Here is an 18,096-nt window from a genome sequence, read left to right on the forward strand (position 1 = left end):
TTCCAGGAGTGGGCGACGGAAGGCTATCAGCTCTGGATGGTGAAAGTCGAGGACGAGACAAGGTCCAATTTGATACAAATGGATTTCGTTAAAAGCCCCCTCACTGTAAATCCTTGTATGGTGAGTTGTCATACGTGTGTGTATGTTTATTACTCGTTGATAATTTAAATTTAATCTTCTTTTTTAATTTTACTGTATTTGGCAAAGACTATTGACCTAAACCGGCTTTAAGATAAAAAAAAAATTGTGTGAAGTGCTAAAAATAGACACATATAGAAAATATAGTACTCCTTAAATAGAATTCCATACAAAAAAAAATACAATTACGATAAGTAACATTAAAGGGTAACACTTTAATTTATCTTAATAACTTCTTTTCATCCTGATCAGACATGAATATTCAACAGAAAAAAAAATTATTAGGAAGGTGAAATGTATATAATGTATTTTTTATGACGCCACAATAAAATTCGCAGAGCAACCAAAGACATCTGTACTTGCAAGCCGATGACAAGCTGTACATCAATTTAGAGGACAACCTGACCCGGCGTACCAAAATAACAATGGATGATTTCTCCGACCTGTATCAAGAGAATGGCAACGACCAGTCCTTGGAGTACGAGAGCGCGGCCAAGTACAAGGAGTTTGTTGACGATAACGAGTGCAGGAAGCAGTGGACAGTGCTGCAACTGCCAGCCACTTACATAGCCAGCAATTGGCCCTTGAGAGTAAGCAGTTTTTTTTTGTTTAACCGATGATTGTTAATGAAGATGCTTTTGGATGTTTTTAAATCCCGAACGCCAGACACGAGTCTCTGTTGCAACGAGATTGGACTGCTCTTAGCCAGAGTATGATCGTTGTAACAATTATTTGGTAATTACCGAAGAATAGAAGTGACTAGACCTCATATGTATATGATAATTCTTTTTCTGTACGTGACTCATGAATCTGCTTACAATTGATAAGTTAATTTACCACATAACAATCCAAAATCAAACTAGAAAAATCTTATTTAAAAATATATATAAAAATAATTCGTACGTGTAAAAAATGTTATTGTACATCTTGACGGCGCAGTATATTATATGATATCTATATGTCTTATGTAGACATATACAATAATGGCAAAGTATCGCATATGATGACGTAATCACCGATCCCCTCCCCACCCCTCTGCGCTTCCACAGTACAGTGCGGTGGACACGAGCGGGGCCCACGTGTGTGTAGCGGGCCGGGCGGGCCTCGCACACTATAGCAGTGTATCGCGACGATGGAAGTTGTTCGGTAACGAGGCCCAGGAGAGAGACTTCGTGGTCACCGCGGGCCTGCTGTGGTGGAGGGACTATATCATAGCGGGTGAGATATATTTGAAGCAGACAGAGGATAATCATGGAAAATTTAACTTTTTATATATACCTGCCCTCACACACCACAGCATGTAGTGAACAACTGTTATTTCAATATTACAAACAGACAATCCATCTTTGTTTATATGTATAGATTAATGTTGGTATTTAGGGGAAAACATTAATAAGGAAATAATTTATTTTTAAACACTCTTAATAGTTCTTAGTTTAGAATAAATTCTTACCTTACCATCTAATTTAAAGTAGAAATATCTCGTTACATAGTAAGCTACCCCGGTGAAACTGATTCAAACAAGGCTTCACTAGTTAAATATTTAGCATTACTCTATAGTCCTTACTTTGTAAATAAAAAGTATCTCAAGTTCTTCCTCAATAATATAAAATTTATATCAATGGAATAAATTGACGCAATATTGTTCAGTCATATCCGATCTCGTAATCTACAAAACGAAATTGCTGTCATGTTTGCGATTTTTCTAAATAATTGATTAAGTTAATATGCTACTTGCCTTCTTTCATACCCTCTGAACTTCATTAGACGGACTAGACACTAAAAGTCAACTCTACTCAAATATATTGTGGTCATAAACTGTGTCGTATAAATGATTCGAAATTAATATAAACTATCTCCCCACCAGGCTGCTACAGCATGACGTCATCGCACGACGAGCTCCGCCTGTACCCCCGAGACTCCAAGCTAGACTCCCGCCTGGCTCGCCTCGTCCGCGCCCACGCGCAGGTCCTCACCATGGACGTGTTGGCCGACCAGCTCGTCGTGTTCGGAGCTGACGCGCTCGTCTCCATATACGAGCTCACCAGGATCGATAACAGTACGACATATTATAATCACATACAGACAAAACTTAATATATTAGGTAATTGAAATGTTCTCAGGCTTCAGGTGTTGAGATTGTAGAAAAGACTTCTGAAGCCTGCTGTATTATCAAATCAAATTAAATGTACTCATAGAAAATCTAGACAACAAATGTCTCTACAGCCTATTACAATTTTTATAGTTCCTGGGAAGCAACAGCACGGAAATATCAGATTCATATCAAACTCTGCTCAAGGAATATTTAATTTCATGTTTTATTTCCTTATATTTAAATTGTTATAAAGATATAATGTTATGTTGTCAGTGGGGAACGTAGAGGTGCGCTGTGTGCAGGCGGTGGACGTGTCCGCTCTGTCTCACCCGGCCTGCGTGCTACAGGCCTCCCTCTGCCGGCTACAGGACGCACCAGATTCCTTGGTACTGTAACCACCCTGTATAATGTCATATAAAGGATTCAATAAAATAAAATTCTTGAATAACTATTTAAGAATGTATATGGTACAAATGAAACTAGTATTTTTCGGATTTACTACGCGGATTTTATTATTTAAAAACTACATAATCCCGACGTTTCGGTTACTTTGCAGCAACCGTGATCACGGGCAGACGAGGTGTGAATGTCTGTCAGTTGGTCCTTGTTATTTATCATCTACCGCCATCGATTTCTTAATTTTCTGGCGTACCGCTCTGGATGCCGGCAGAATGCGCTCACGGTGTCTTGAGGTCCTGCGGTGTGGTTTCGGACATGGGATTTTATATTTTTAAGAACGGGGTCCCAGGTGTTTGATAGATTCCAGCCATCTTCTCTATTGAAATTGGGATGTTTTTTAATTTCAATAGCCTCGCGAATTAATCTCGGTATATACTTGTCTTCTTCGTGTGCAAAACCTCCAAAATTGTATGGGTTGCCTAAAATCCATAAACAAGATGTTCCATTACGCCCAATAGTAAGCCAGATTGACTCACCAACTTATAAACTGGCTAAATTTCTTTCAAAGATATTATCACCACTCCGGGGCCACACAAAGTCATTTGTTAAGGATTCCTACCAATTTGTCAAAGATTTAAAACACCTAAAATTAAGCGACAATGACAGTATGGTCAGTTTCGATGTACAGTCATTATTCACTAGTATACCTGTTCTTGACTGCATTGAGATTGTAAGAGGTAAGTTAAAGGATAACAATATGCCTATAGAATATGCAGAACTATTAAAGCATTGCCTAACATCTGGCTACCTCATGTGGAAGGATGAATTCTACATACAAGTAGATGGAGTTGCAATGGGTTCGCCGGTTTCCCCCGTTGTCGCTGACATATTCATGGAAGACTTCGAGGTGCGAGCCCTTTGCTCTGCTCCTATAAGACCTTTAATATATAAACGGTATGTAGATGACACCTTCACAATATTAAATAAAAATAAAACATCTGCTTTTCTGAACCATCTTAATTCTATCAATAGTAAGATTCAGTTTACTATAGAATTGGAGGCAAATAATTCTTTAGCTTTCCTTGATATACTTGTCATTAGGAATCCTGACAATACTTTGGGACATACTGTTTATAGGAAACCCACACACACGGACAGGTACCTCAACGGTAACTCGCACCACCACCCTATACAGTTAGCTACCGTTGGCAAATCTTTGTTACAGAGAGCCCAACACCTTTGTGATGCTGACCACCTAGAGGCCGAGCTGCAGCATGTAAAACATGCTCTCACCATCAACAACCTGCCCGTGCCTCGCCAGCATCGCAAGAACCACCTGAAGCCACCCACAGTTGAACGACAACCTGCGATACTACCATATGTGAAGGGAGTTACTGACAGAATAGGCAACATCTTGAAGAAGGTTTCCATTAAAACTATTTACAAACCACATAAGAAAGTGAGCCAATTCTTGAGACCAATCAAGAGTAACATTCCTTTACAACAAGCGGGTGTATACAAACTCGACTGTGACTGTGGCTTGTCATACATTGGACAGACGAAGAGGAGCATCGGTACAAGGGTTAAGGAACACATCTCAGACATCAAAAACAGGCGCGCGTCGAAGTCAGCAGTGTGTGAACACACAATGGACAAACCAGGCCACTACATTCGTTTTGATAAACCTCAAATCCTCGCTCGGGAAGACAAGTATATACCGAGATTAATTCGCGAGGCTATTGAAATTAAAAAACATCCCAATTTCAATAGAGAAGATGGCTGGAATCTATCAAACACCTGGGACCCCGTTCTTAAAAATATAAAATCCCATGTCCGAAACCACACCGCAGGACCTCAAGACACCGTGAGCGCATTCTGCCGGCATCCAGAGCGGTACGCCAGAAAATTAAGAAATCGATGGCGGTAGATGATAAATAACAAGGACCAACTGACAGACATTCACACCTCGTCTGCCCGTGATCACGGTTGCTGCAAAGTAACCGAAACGTCGGGATTATGTAGTTTTTAAATAATAAAATCCGCGTAGTAAATCCAAAAAATACTAGTTTCATTTAAATGAATACTCGCGAAAATCTTAGATCTCATTATGTATATGGTACAGCTACAGTATGAATAGAATTTATTACAGTTAACCGTTTAATTTTAAACAGGTTTTATTTTATCAAGCGTGTGAAGTCATTTTCTGTCACAATCATCCAAGTCCATTACCTTCAGTACTCTTTCCTTTGTACAGATAATAAACGCTAGTGGAAAACTGATGATGGTCCAAAGAGAAGAATACGACGTCGACGAAGACAATAACCCGGTAAGTTACTTTAATTAGTTCTCTTAATATATAGTTTAATATATATTGCATGAAACTGTTTCGTCCCTACCAGATACGAGTTCCATACATGTACAAGCCATGTTTCAATTTTCTGTGTCCCACGATTAAAATTTTTGTGCGCTGAACGTAATTTTATACTCATCTATAATATCAACTAGGATTTAACTCAACATATAATGGTAAAACTCAAAAAAGTACATAATTATAGGTTTTTAATTTCAAAACTTTAAAATAAATTATATTTACAATTGATGCGAAAAATTAAAAAAAATTAATTAATTATTTACATTAAAAATTGATAAAATTTTTTAAATATCCACTTGATTAACAACGCTCCACGATTGGTCGACATGCTTGTGACGTCACAATGTTAAAAGAATTTGAAGGAGCAGAAACAATTTCAATAAGTTCAATACTGTTAGCTGGTATAGTCTCGGTGATTGATTCTTGAGGATTGTTAATTTCAATATTTTTTGATGATCCACGTAAAATCTCGTGGATAGTTTGTAGTTTTCGTCTGTTTTCTGTAGCTGGTCTAGGAGTTGCATCGCCTTGTCGGTTACGGCTGGGTTGACAGCTAAACTTATGTGGTATGACATTAACTTTAATTTTTGATCTACCTCCCATTGTAGTGTAGTAAATATAATTCTAGATATCTTCTTTCAGTTGAAAAATAAAAACAAAACATAAGAAAAACCACCACAGACTTTTGAAATTTCAATTTCGTATAATACATAACCTAACGCGTTATAAAAATATTAAAATACGACATTAAACCAAAAACATTTGATAACAATATACAATTATGTAATCGTTTTAAATTATTCAAAGATTTTTTTTAATGTTATGACTTTTAAAGTTACGATTTGGAGTTTAGTTGAAAAATTTAGTTACTGAATTCTGTTTAATCTATTCGTATACATAAATAATTGTTATATTATTATAAAATACTTACATCAAAATGATCTTCACAACAAAAAAAAATGATGTTGTTTTAGGATTAGGTCGTCGCACTGCTTGGAACCATTGTTTACAAAGTTTTACATCTTGAGTAACATTTAAAAATATTTTTTCGGGGGTTGTTTTTGTAGCATTCGTACATAACGGTACGAAGCAAGCACGATAACTTTAAGGGTTCGACATTTTTAATATTTTTATCGATATATTGACCATAATTACGAGATATTATCGGTTAAACGTCAAAACATTGTATCAGCTGTGTGCTATGATGAGGAGAAATTAACATTGTGACGTCACACGCGCTCGGGTTTGCTCGGGAACTTTCGGCGTGTTTTCAGTACTGGAATCATAAAAATAATTTTAATTTGATATAACTTTTTATCTGTACCGAAAAAATATATATAAATTGTTTTGTTAGAAATCTTATACATGATCTTTCCATTTATCACAATTTTTTTTTTCAAAAACCCAATTATATGACTTGAAAATAAACCTGGTCCATGTAATAATAAATTATACAGACATAACTTATATAGAATGAACTCTGTGTTTGTGTTTCAATAAATAAATAAAATGAAGCCAGAAAATCTGTTAGTCAGTTGGACTGATACCCCTCGAAGTACTGCCTAATTAGTACAAGAGTTTCAACATGAATAATTATTGTCACACTAACTTATGACCCCGGCTTCGTCTATTTGGATTTCAGAATTGGATTGAGAGAGTTATATTAATGACATTTTCTTATAAAATAAATACGGTAACCATATGGCCGTCGGTCTATATATCTGTGTCATGTGACTTCATACAGAATATTTCTTTAATGTCGTATTTGGCAGTTCATTACGTGCATTCAAATGGATTTTTAACGGACATTAATATTGTTTTTACATATAAACTTCAAGAATAGATAGTTTCATCTAAATCTGTTTAGTCGTATCTGCTGAAATGCAAAATAAACGTCCTCACCATCTATCTGTATATTGAAAATAAATGGGAATAAATCCTTATAGGGGTATTCCTAGAAAAAACTGATGCCAAAAATATGATTTTTGGAATTTTTGCCTGTCGTCTGTTGTGCACTTATAACTTAAAACCTACTGGACGGATATCAATAAATTTTTATATGGGGGTTGCTGATCACCTGATGCAACATTTAGGATACCTTTTCCCGCGGGAAAATGCGTCATTCCCATGGGAATATTTTTAAACTACTTTGAACCAAACTTATGTAAAGTTACTTGAACACTTAATGGGTTTAATAATGACATGTTGTATTTAATTAATGTACTAATTTCCGAGGAACAAACCATGAGTTGTGTCGGTGTAGATCTGCGTACGCTTTTTTTTTCTCACGGACAGTTATATGTAGCTTTATCTCGAGTGAGCAATGCAAGAAGCCTCTACATACTCACTGAAACTGCTAATACGACTTCTAACATTATTTATAAAGAAATTTTGTAGTATGGTACTTTTTCCACGCGAATAGAGTCACGGGCAGGGCTAGTTCATAATATTATTGGGATCTTTTAAAAATATTTAAGTTTCATAACACCGAACCAATTGTATATATTTTCACGTAACACTTCCTCCTAAAATTAGCTGAACCGGTCTATTTTGTAATTACGTAATAATTCAGTAATAATTCATAACAGTACTACAGGGGCCGCCGACGTCCAGTAGCTATTATATGTTTAAAATGATTAGTTAGTTCAAATGAATAGAAGTTCTTTTACTTTAAAAAAATATTTATCGTCAAGCATAAGAGTTCAGGTACAGATCATTGCTCTGGATATACATACAGTCAGCTTAACTTCTACAGACTTATGTGTATTCTTACAACTATTTTATGCAAAAAACACAACAGCCGTGAGTAACCTAATAGTTACCTATACACAGAAGTTACATATTGTGACTTACATATAATAAGGCTTATCATAATTTAGTTCCTTGTTTTGATGGTCACTTTTTCCCCATGATTGATGGGACCAATCGCCCACCTGCGGGCAATATTTCCTTTGTGGCCGTAACTTTTACCGCTTATTGTTACTCCTGGATTCGAAAAAGAGTTGAGGTATTTCAAATATGCTGGCTCTGGTTCAATGGGGGAAATCATGGGGCCGTAGTCTAGAATTGGTTCGTAAATAGGCCTTGGTAGGGCAATTGAGTCGTAGATGGGTGAATAAGATTTGACGGGGACCACGGGTTCGATGACTTCCTGCTTTTCAATTGCTATTGGCGCCACTTGAGGTTCTTCCTCTACCTCTGCGACTACTACTGGAGCGGCAGCAACCCTTACAGTAGGCGGATGTGATTTCGGTCCTATTCTCCTCATCTTTGAATTGAAGCCGCGGATAGGATCAGCAGTGTACTCAACAATCCTAATGCTGCCACCAGGCTCTACCAAGGAGTATGCTCCTCTAACTACATCACCTTCGCGAACCTCCCACTGCGCTTTGTTATCACCGGTCGATGGATCATTCACCGAGTATTCGAAGTCATAGTTTTTTTGCGACTAAAAAAATTAAATAAAATATTATATAATATATCTCGGATAATAATACAGAAATATGACGATAGATCTCAAGATAAAACTCACGGTCCCTTCCAATATATCATAGGATAATATACTGGGCTGATTAGCGACCGTAGCGGCTATCAGGCAGGATACCTTAAATTAATAAAAACCATTAGAAACCACGTGAGATATCTGTAAATATATATTATTAATGTTTATATCGTCGGACATTTACCACCAGTATTATTTTCATTTTGACGATGTATACCAGTGAGCAAGACGTCGTGAACTGCGAGCTTGTCACCGCCTCTGCTGTTATTTATACAGCATTAATTATATTCGAGCTGGTCGCGCTCCGGTTCTTTAGTCCTCCAGTTATATATTGATTTGCATGATACATTTTTTTGCCTGTAATATTTTTCGCCTGTTAAATTAACCCGTTCCGTGGTAATAAACGATAATATTACATAATTTTACCGGTTTTCATGAGTTTGGCTTAGAAATCAATGACATTAAATGATCCGTTTATTGGGATATTGCGTCGATTTTATATTTTGATAACTTCCAATAAGGATATCGATGAAGACGCAACTCGATTTTCTTAATAGTCATCTATTAAGAATAATGCAACAAGCGTGAAATAACAAGATTAAATTATAAATTTTTAAATTCATTCTAGATAGGAATCTGTAACCTTGATACGTAAACGACAAAATAAAAATTTTACAAACGTCGCCGGAAGGCACCTGTGTTTCGATAAAATATCATACATCGAGTGACGTTGTTGACTCCGCGGAAGCAACATCCGGTTGTGAAACAGACGAATCCTGGTAATATGGGTAAAATTATAAATCCACCCCTCGTCTGCCCGTGATCACGGTTGCTGCGAAGTAACCGAAACGTCAGGAGTATGTAGTTTTTAAGTGAATACTCGCGAAAGTCTTAAATCCTAGTATGGATAATTAATAATTATAGTCTTAGGTATAAGTTAAAAGATTTAAAAAAGTATATATTTTTTAACCAAGAAAAAAATGTAAATAACCCTAAAATAAAAATTATTCTACATACTCCCGACGTTTAGGTTACTTTGCAGCAACCGTGTTCATGGGCAGACGAGATGTGTCTAATAAAATACGCGTTGTAATCCGAAAATATGAATTTAATTTAAATAAGTACCTACTCGCGAAAGTCTTAGATCTCATAATACTTTAATTAAACATAGGTCTTAGAGTATTCATTAAAATTATATTTTTATTTAAATTTAAATAGAAATCATAAAATTAACATTTCATCAACAAGAATTGGAACTTGTAACCTCTGGAATTTCGCGCTCCATTTGTTTCACAATTTGAGCTAACGTGTCCAGTAAGACGCAAAGGACCAACGGAAAAATAAACATATACTAAAAAATGACTAAGGTCTTATATACATAAATAATGAATATTTGCTCCGGGAAAATGCGTTAGACTTTTATTATGTTACCTTAAATGGTTTTTTCCCCAATTAAATCCGTCGATGATTTTATTCAACAAACGTCAACGTCAATGACCTATATTCGTACTATCTTGTCATATTTTAACAGTTTGTAGAGCATTGTATTATTAAATCTCTGAAATTGAATTTAATAAGCTTGCTTTTTGCTAAAAGATAAAATACTTTATATATATATGTATATTTTATACACATACCAGCAGTTACCCGCTCACTTTGCGTGGCATAAAATACAGATTTTATTATTTTCATTGTAACACCCATCCCCGTAACCTCCCGTTGGGTAGGATATCATGAAATTCGTGCGTAAATAATTTTTACATCCACTAACAGAAAATTCATACAAAATTTACACTCTGTTGGACCTATGGCTTGAAAATAAAAAAAAACCATTGTTAACACCTTCCCCGCAATCATTGTTGGGAATGATTTATTATAAAATTCCGTCATAATTTGAACATCACATAAATAAGATTTAGAGGGAGCTATATTTAAAATAAGGTATTATTTTTTGTTAACCTCCCTGAACCTTCTGGGTGCAACTTCAAATTCGTTTGTAGCTGACCTCTACTCGACAAAAGGCATATTCCAAGTTTCAAGTTTCTACACCTTATGGTTTCAGAGATACCGCGTTCAGTCAATATATCGATGGAAATTGCTTTTTCAAGAGCTATACATATTACAAGTACTGTTACTGACACAACACTACTTTAAGCTTACACTAACTACATACGAAGCGTTAGCAATTACCACAACAGTTTCAAATTGGGTAGGTAGAGAAAGGACCTTGTACGGTGATGGTGAGCGTTCAACGTGCGTTAGATAGGGGTGCCTTAAACCTACACCTGGGTCGCAAGTCCCAGGCGCTGTTGAAGCTCCTCTCCCTGCAACACGATGGACGCGGCCCCCGCACGGTGAATCCATTGAATTCAGAGAAGTATCGTCTCACACATCTTCGCAAGTTATACTGTGAATGTAGGTTATTGAATGTGAAATGGGAAACGCTTCATATATGGTGTGACGAACCAAACTTGTGTTAAACATTCTTTTCTTCATATTAGTCTCAGAGCATTTTTTTTTTAAATAACTCACGGATTAGATTTGTATCAAAAAAAAAATTTAAACCTAGAGCAGAGTTTTTATCGTGAAAAACATGTAGACCGACCTCATTAATATATTTGATTCAGAAAACTCATCTCTTATCATGATTTAATTACACTTAGCTTAGCTTGGAAGTAAATTTATTTGGATAAAAATCTTATATTTGTAATGTAAATTAAAATCAAAACGTATATAATATTTAAATACTGAATTCGTTTAAAGAACATTTTTTCATGGCAAGTATTTAAAATTAATTGACTCAATCTTAGGTTTACAACATTCAACCCCTATATAAAAACGTAGCCGCTGTTTAAACAATAAAAACACTTAAACCAATTACTTTAATAAACGAAAACACATTTAATTATAACAAATTTATTTATAATAATAATTAATTTGAAGGAAATAATTAATAATACATATGTTTTCTTTTGATGATTTCTTAATCTATAAAATAATTGCCTTCGTTATTGCAATAATTCGTAATTTGGCGAAATTTAGAAATATTTCGTTATATTAACAATTAATCCGCATTCGTTTTTTAAAATCATTGCTGTAAAAAAAAAAATAATTTCTTGTAAAAATATATTTATAATTAAGTTTTTTATAATTTTTTTTATAATTATAATATATTTTTTAAAGTTCCCTCTAGAAAACTCTCGGTTATTTCTCTTAATATCGACAGAATCAAATTAGGTTTTACATTTAGAGATTATTAGCTCTTGCCTTGCCTGCAATTCAGTCCGCGTGAACATCAGAGTTATTCTCTGCCAATACGGCCACTGAACTCACCACCCGTGGAGTTTCGGGATCGGGATAAGCAATAAATTCAAACCTTAACTGTTTTTTTTTAAGAAAATGAGTGTTATTGTACCGTAGGTTCCCTAACATCAGTTACATTTCGAAGAATTTTAAGTTTTAATCAGGGAACATGAGGTCCGGTCTAGTAAGTTGTGACGACTTCAAGTACGGGGTCTGATTCAGCACTTGGCTATAAGTTTGAGCTCCCCGCGGAGTACCTAGTGACTCGAAGTTATATTGTTATAATCCCGACTTACTCTCGGGACAGTGGTTAGCGCGAAGCAACAATCAAACAGCTATTCTATTAAAATATATAAATGATAAACGCCTAACCTAGGTTGAGGAACAATAAAATACCTTGTTAAAGAAAAAGGCTGCTCAAATTGTAGTCCAAAGACCACGTCGAGACTAATGTTTACGGGACAACAATTGGGATTTGTAGGATATAGGCGTATTTCTAATACCTGGCCATGTGTTGTTTTTATTATGTATATAAGTATATTATAAGAATTATAATAATAATTTTTGATACTAAGACAGGCGACCATGATACGACATTACTGAAGGGCAGTTTTCAGAAACTATTACAAAGAAGCAGAGGACTATTGATTCATCCTATTTATACGCTACAAAAACTAAAAAAATAACAAAATGACTGGACATAGTCATATATTACTTGAGTAACGATGAAATGTATAAAATTTTAAGACAAAAGTTGCTTAAAAAAATTGAAAATACTTAACATAAAAAAACATAAACACAATAATTAATTGAAAAATACAAGATATGTCGTAACAAAGCCACTAGAACGATGAAGGATTTAATAACTTAAGAATACAAAAAAGTTTTATCCCAGAATGGAAAATGAAGATCAAAGTTTTGCTTATGTCAAAATTATGTTAATATCGGGCATGTCAGAATCGAAATCTGGTAACCCAAGGGAAAACAAAAGGACTCATAGACTGTATCAATGAATTTAAGCACTATAAGCTAATATACAAAGAAGGAAATATTATATATTGTGTTGTTTATATAATAAATTGTTTGTTGGATCTTTATTTCCATAATCACGGTACAAATTACATAAAAATATGAGGATATTCTACACATTCAACAATTAACTTCTTAACCCGTCGCAATGCAACAGATATTAAAAGTGGCACAATGAAAAATGTTTGAAAATGTAAACAATTTTATATAAATAAAATTATATGATTTCTAACAAATTCTTCACACTACATTACACTCGAAATCAAAACAAATCAAACATAAATTATCATAATTTTACAAAAGTTCAGTCTTCGGATAATTTTCTCTTCCTAATGACAATTGATTGACCAGATAAAGATATTGGGCCAATTATTAATTTGTACAATTTACCATTAATATATTTCTTTCGTATAATCGTTGCGTAGGGTCCGTTGTCGAGAGGGACCCAGCCACCGTAAGATCCGGTAGCAGAATCCCAGGGAAGGCTTGTTCCACCAAAATTAACGTTAGGTACCTCCTCTGGCATAGCAATAGAACCAAGGCCATAGTTTATATAATAAGGTACTATATCAGTTATTTGCGGAATATCTAAAGGTACATGTTCCTGGATTGGAGTGGGATGAGAACTGTATCCAATTTTACTGACAACAGCGTTGAATCCGCTCAGATCATTCGCAGAATAGTCTACAACTCGTATGCTACCATCGGGCTCGGTCAATGAATACGCTCCTTTAACTTGATCGCCGTCTCTTACTTCCCATTGCGCTTTATTATCTTTGGTCACTGGATCACTAACAGCGTAATTGAAAACATAACGGGGATGATCCTTAAAAGAAATTATTTTGCTTGTATATGTAGGGATCGAATTATCGCATACGTAACTATTAGTGAATTATTTTACTCACATTATCTTCAATTGCATTATGCGGTTTTCCGCTGACTGCAATTATAAATGTCAGCTCTATCGTTATCTAGAAATGTAAATTTAAAATATAAATCCATTTTGGTTTTATGCGATTGCACATATTTTATTGAACGTATCTTTTTCATATATATATTTACCGTCAGAACGCCGTTCATATTTGAGTTTTACTGCTACGCTAAAGTGAACAAATGATGAAACACTTAACACCTTTGTTCTTATATGCGTTAAAATTCTACAGACCATTGAAGTTACACTAGACTTACCAGTGAAACATGTTTATTTAGCACAAGGAAGTATTTTATAATTATTTGTTATAAAATAGTGAATATCTCATTTTATTTAAATATAAATTTTAAATACTATTAATCTGAGTGAATGGTTAACTTTAATTCGACAAAATTAGTTGGATGTTGAATAAATAAAATTACTGTATGGAAATTATTTATTTTAATAAATACAAACTTATTTCTCTAAAAATATCTTTGTTTATGGATAGCGGCATATTTTGGTCACTGTTTATAAAAAGTCGTCATTATTTTTCATATGTCATATGTCTTATATCATATGTCATGTGTCATATGTCACATGTCATGTCATTTAATGGCCATATCCTAATCCACCCTTATATATTAAGGGTATTTTGTCTAAAAGTCCTTTGTAATCTAGAGATCCTTTGTAATTTAATAGACCTTTACCTAAAAGAGTATAATCGATACCATCATAGGGAACATTTTCCAGATTCCTAAGAGCTGGAGAGTATATAGGTCCAGCTTTTATTAGTGGAGATGAAAGAAGGGGGGATTTGTATATAGATTCTTGGAAAATCGGTAACTTGTAGATGGATTCCGGAATAATCTGATCCTTATAGATAGGTGCTGATATTATTGGTTCCTTATATAGTGGATACGAAGTTATTGGATCTTTATAGATGGGTCTTTGAATTATCGGCTCTTTATAGATGGGTTCAGATATAATTTCTGAATTATAGATAGGAGCAGGGATAATTTTCCCCAGCGGTAGCACTTCTTCAACTACAGCGGGTCCAGCAGTTTTGTAAACATTTGCGGACGAAGTCGCACTTCCGCTGTATTTGTTTAATAGTGGAGCACCGCCTAGATTCAAAAGTCCCGTCACAGGTCCGATTGAAAGTGGCAGCTCTGACTTGTATCCAATGAGTGGTAATGGTGCTTTGTATATGGGTGTTACTGGGTGAACATTGGGTCCGATTCGCTTAACCACAGCGTTGAAACCGCTCTTGTCATCAGCGCGATACTCCACAACACGCAAACTGCCGTCAGGTTCCACCAGAGAATAAGCCCCTATTTATAAATTGAAATATATGTGTATTATGTTTTTGTTTTATATTTTCTCATATCCTTATATTTACCTATAACTACATCGCCATCCCGTTTCTCCCAGTGTGCTTTATTATCACCAGTGTGGGGGTCTCGTACGGCGTACTCAAAGGCGTATCGAGGGTAGGCCTACAAATTCATTATGGAATAATTACCAATGATATACAATTATTATACATAATTTCGTATATAATTTACGTTACGAAATTTATATTAAAATTCATACGTAATAGTCCACAGAAGCATGTCCAGGCGCGTATACGAGATCAGCTAATGAGCCGTCAACCGTCGACGACGTCGTTAGAGCTAGCAGGCATGCTATCTGTAATTGATGCGCCATAAAAATAATATCAAACAACCAACCGGACAATTAACAACGAACACTAACCGCGGCAACGTAATCCATGTTACAAGACGCCCTGAACGCTGTATGTTAATAACGCATTGGTTATCATCAAACAGTGTATTCAATTTATAGTCTTAAATGGACCTTCGTAACCTTTGAACGGATGTGGAATGTTTCACGCCTGCACGGCCACCGCAACCTATAATATCGAATACCAGTGCTTGCATCAGGCTTCCTCGTTTTCGTAGAACCTTCAGCTGGTGAAAACGTACTAATGATTTGTTCTATACAACGGTTTATTGTTGATTAATATAGCATAATATAATTAAAATTATGATATCAAGTAACAAACTTGAGGAATTGTTGATGCGTGCGAAATGATGCAACCAAATTAATATTGTGGGATTTGCTCCAATAACGATTAATAGCGTCCAGTGTGTAAACGGCCTGTCGGTTTGTATGTGGGTCAGTGGACTTGAAGTCAAACAGGTGACTGATATTATTCTATTATTACATATGTTAAGGTCACATCGGTTTATGTAATGAAGTTCATGTTACAGATTCCTCTTATTTTGAAGTTATTTTAAAAAAATCTTATATTTAAATTGAAAATACTGCGTATTTAAATCATATTCGTATTCGTTATATGGATCGAAATGATTCCTCAATAAAGTGGTTATTACCAAGGTTTAGGTCTCGATATATGTCGTGTCTCTCGAGAATTTTGTGCACTTGAGATTAATTCGGGTTTTAAAATTTCGTCATTGAAATATCTGATAACTTTTTGTAAAAGTGTTCATTTTCAATTAAATTATTATAATCGATCTCTATGTTTTATGTGTGTGTATTACTCGGTACTACTTGGTAAGTTAATAGATGCAATTAATGTGATTGTTATTTATAATTAACATTGAATTTTTAATGAAGTTCATCCGTGATTTTAGTGCCTTTTTTTGTACCTTATCATTTAGTTCAGCAATATGTTAATATCATCAGAATATAAAATTATTTACAATAAATGTTGCTATTGACTAAAAGTTGTGTATTTGCATAAACTTTGCTCGAAATTATCAAAAAAGTACTGAGATCTGAGTCTAGGAGTTTATTTCATAAGCTGTCTAGGCCTTGGGCCCATTATAATATTGTTCTGAGTTCTTCTCCATCTATATTACATTACTTCACTAGCCAATGATGTGAAATATAAATATGAAAACTGTAACCCTATATATTGCTTCCTGTGGTTACTAATTCTTTTAACTCTATCAGCCAACGCCCCTTTAAATCGTGTTCAGTGATGGTTACCAAAATGTCATAATAGTTAAGCAATAGACCATTCAACTTTGTATACGAATTTTAATACTACATATATATATGTATATATATACATTTGTATATCAACAGCGATAAAATTTTGCCACAGGCTTATAGCTGTCTTCCAGCGACAGTACTGGCCTCATGCGTGGAGAGCGTGTGGTCTGGCAGTGGCACGGGCACGCAGACTCAGCTCTCTAGAGCTTTGTGGCTATGGTGTGGCTCGCTAGGGGCGAGGGTGTGGCTACCGCTTATACCACGCGAAGCCACACGTCGGACCGACTCTTCACGACACACATTCATGGCTAAGAGGATCATGCTGCCTTTTCATCTTGACATATACCCTCTGAGTATGTTCCGATCTTAACTTTCATAACTAAATCGATGCTTACTCTTTCTAGTGTAATGTGAACTATATAAAGTATAACTTCATTGCTTAAACTTATATATTTTGTAAAATTAAAACTCTCACACTATAGCACATATCGGTTCTTACATATACTAAGGGTTATATAATCATTTGAAAGTATATAAATTGTATTTCAGTGTTTTCTTTATTTTTGCAGCAATTCTATTTGATGACGCTATTCTTCTGGGAGCCGAAAACGACACTACTCTATACTCATCGGATTCAAACTTGGTCTTTTCGCTGCCGTTCTGTGTGATCAATAGGACGGTAGGTAAAAAACAGCGAAGTTGCATATTTAGGTATTAAAAGTTTACATTAACAGTGTTTCTCTTCCAGAGTCAAGTCTACTTGCACCAGATCCTTCGTCAGCTGCTTCGTCGTAATCTTGGCTATCACGCGTGGGAGATAGCTCGGTCCTGCGCCCAGCTTCCTTATTTCCCCCACTCCTTGGAACTTCTGCTGCACGAGGTCCTGGAGGAGGAGGCCACCAGTAAGGAACCTATTCCCGACGCACAACTACCAAGCGTTATAGAATTCGTACATGAATTTCCCGTTTACTTACAGGTAAGTTATATCACAAGAGCATAATAACATTAATTATTTATTATTACGTCTAATTTCTTTTTTTTTCGTTAGATGTAGATCATATAAACATATTTGTACTACCTCTATGCGTTGTTTTAGACAGTCGTACAATGTGCAAGAAAGACTGAAATAGCTTTGTGGCCATATTTATTCTCTGCTGCTGGAAAACCCAAGGAGCTGTTCCAAGAATGTTTGCAGAAGAACATGCTCGATACGGCAGCGACTTATTTAATTATATTACAGGTATTTATTAATATTTATATTAAAGTTTTTTTATACCAAAATTTTTCTGTGTATTCAATATGATACTGATTATTTCAAATATGCG

The 18,096-nt window shown here is 35.2% G+C and overlaps 3 protein-coding genes across 3 annotated transcripts in view; 1 reads left to right on the forward strand and 2 right to left on the reverse strand.

The window, feature by feature from the left end:
• LOC116771698 (guanine nucleotide exchange factor subunit Rich) overlaps positions 1-18,096 on the forward strand; it is a 29,524-nt gene that overhangs the window by 5,214 nt on the left and 6,214 nt on the right. The window contains exons 9-18 of the mRNA XM_032663619.2: positions 7-120; positions 477-728; positions 1,188-1,356; positions 2,006-2,197; positions 2,507-2,619; positions 4,887-4,958; positions 16,884-17,124; positions 17,341-17,450; positions 17,520-17,747; positions 17,868-18,011. Of these exons, the coding sequence (XP_032519510.2) occupies positions 7-120; positions 477-728; positions 1,188-1,356; positions 2,006-2,197; positions 2,507-2,619; positions 4,887-4,958; positions 16,884-17,124; positions 17,341-17,450; positions 17,520-17,747; positions 17,868-18,011 (1,635 nt within the window). The remainder of the gene's footprint in view (positions 1-6; positions 121-476; positions 729-1,187; positions 1,357-2,005; positions 2,198-2,506; positions 2,620-4,886; positions 4,959-16,883; positions 17,125-17,340; positions 17,451-17,519; positions 17,748-17,867; positions 18,012-18,096) is intronic.
• LOC116771700 (cuticle protein 8-like) lies at positions 7,664-8,827 on the reverse strand. The gene is made up of 3 exons (XM_032663622.2): positions 8,690-8,827; positions 8,536-8,607; positions 7,664-8,451 (listed from the first exon to the last, which is right to left on the reverse strand). The coding sequence occupies exons 1-3, from the start codon at positions 8,705-8,707 to the stop codon at positions 7,879-7,881; spliced, it is 663 nt and encodes a 220-aa protein (XP_032519513.2). The 5' UTR covers positions 8,708-8,827; the 3' UTR covers positions 7,664-7,878.
• Positions 14,239-15,597, reverse strand: LOC116771699 (cuticle protein-like). Its single transcript, XM_032663620.2, has 4 exons — positions 15,506-15,597; positions 15,344-15,439; positions 15,150-15,246; positions 14,239-15,081 (listed from the first exon to the last, which is right to left on the reverse strand). The coding sequence occupies exons 1-4, from the start codon at positions 15,521-15,523 to the stop codon at positions 14,360-14,362; spliced, it is 933 nt and encodes a 310-aa protein (XP_032519511.2). The 5' UTR covers positions 15,524-15,597; the 3' UTR covers positions 14,239-14,359.

The sequence above is a fragment of the Danaus plexippus genome (genome assembly GCF_018135715.1).
Source record: "Danaus plexippus chromosome 16 unlocalized genomic scaffold, MEX_DaPlex mxdp_23, whole genome shotgun sequence".
Taxonomy (NCBI): Eukaryota; Metazoa; Arthropoda; class Insecta; order Lepidoptera; family Nymphalidae; genus Danaus; species Danaus plexippus.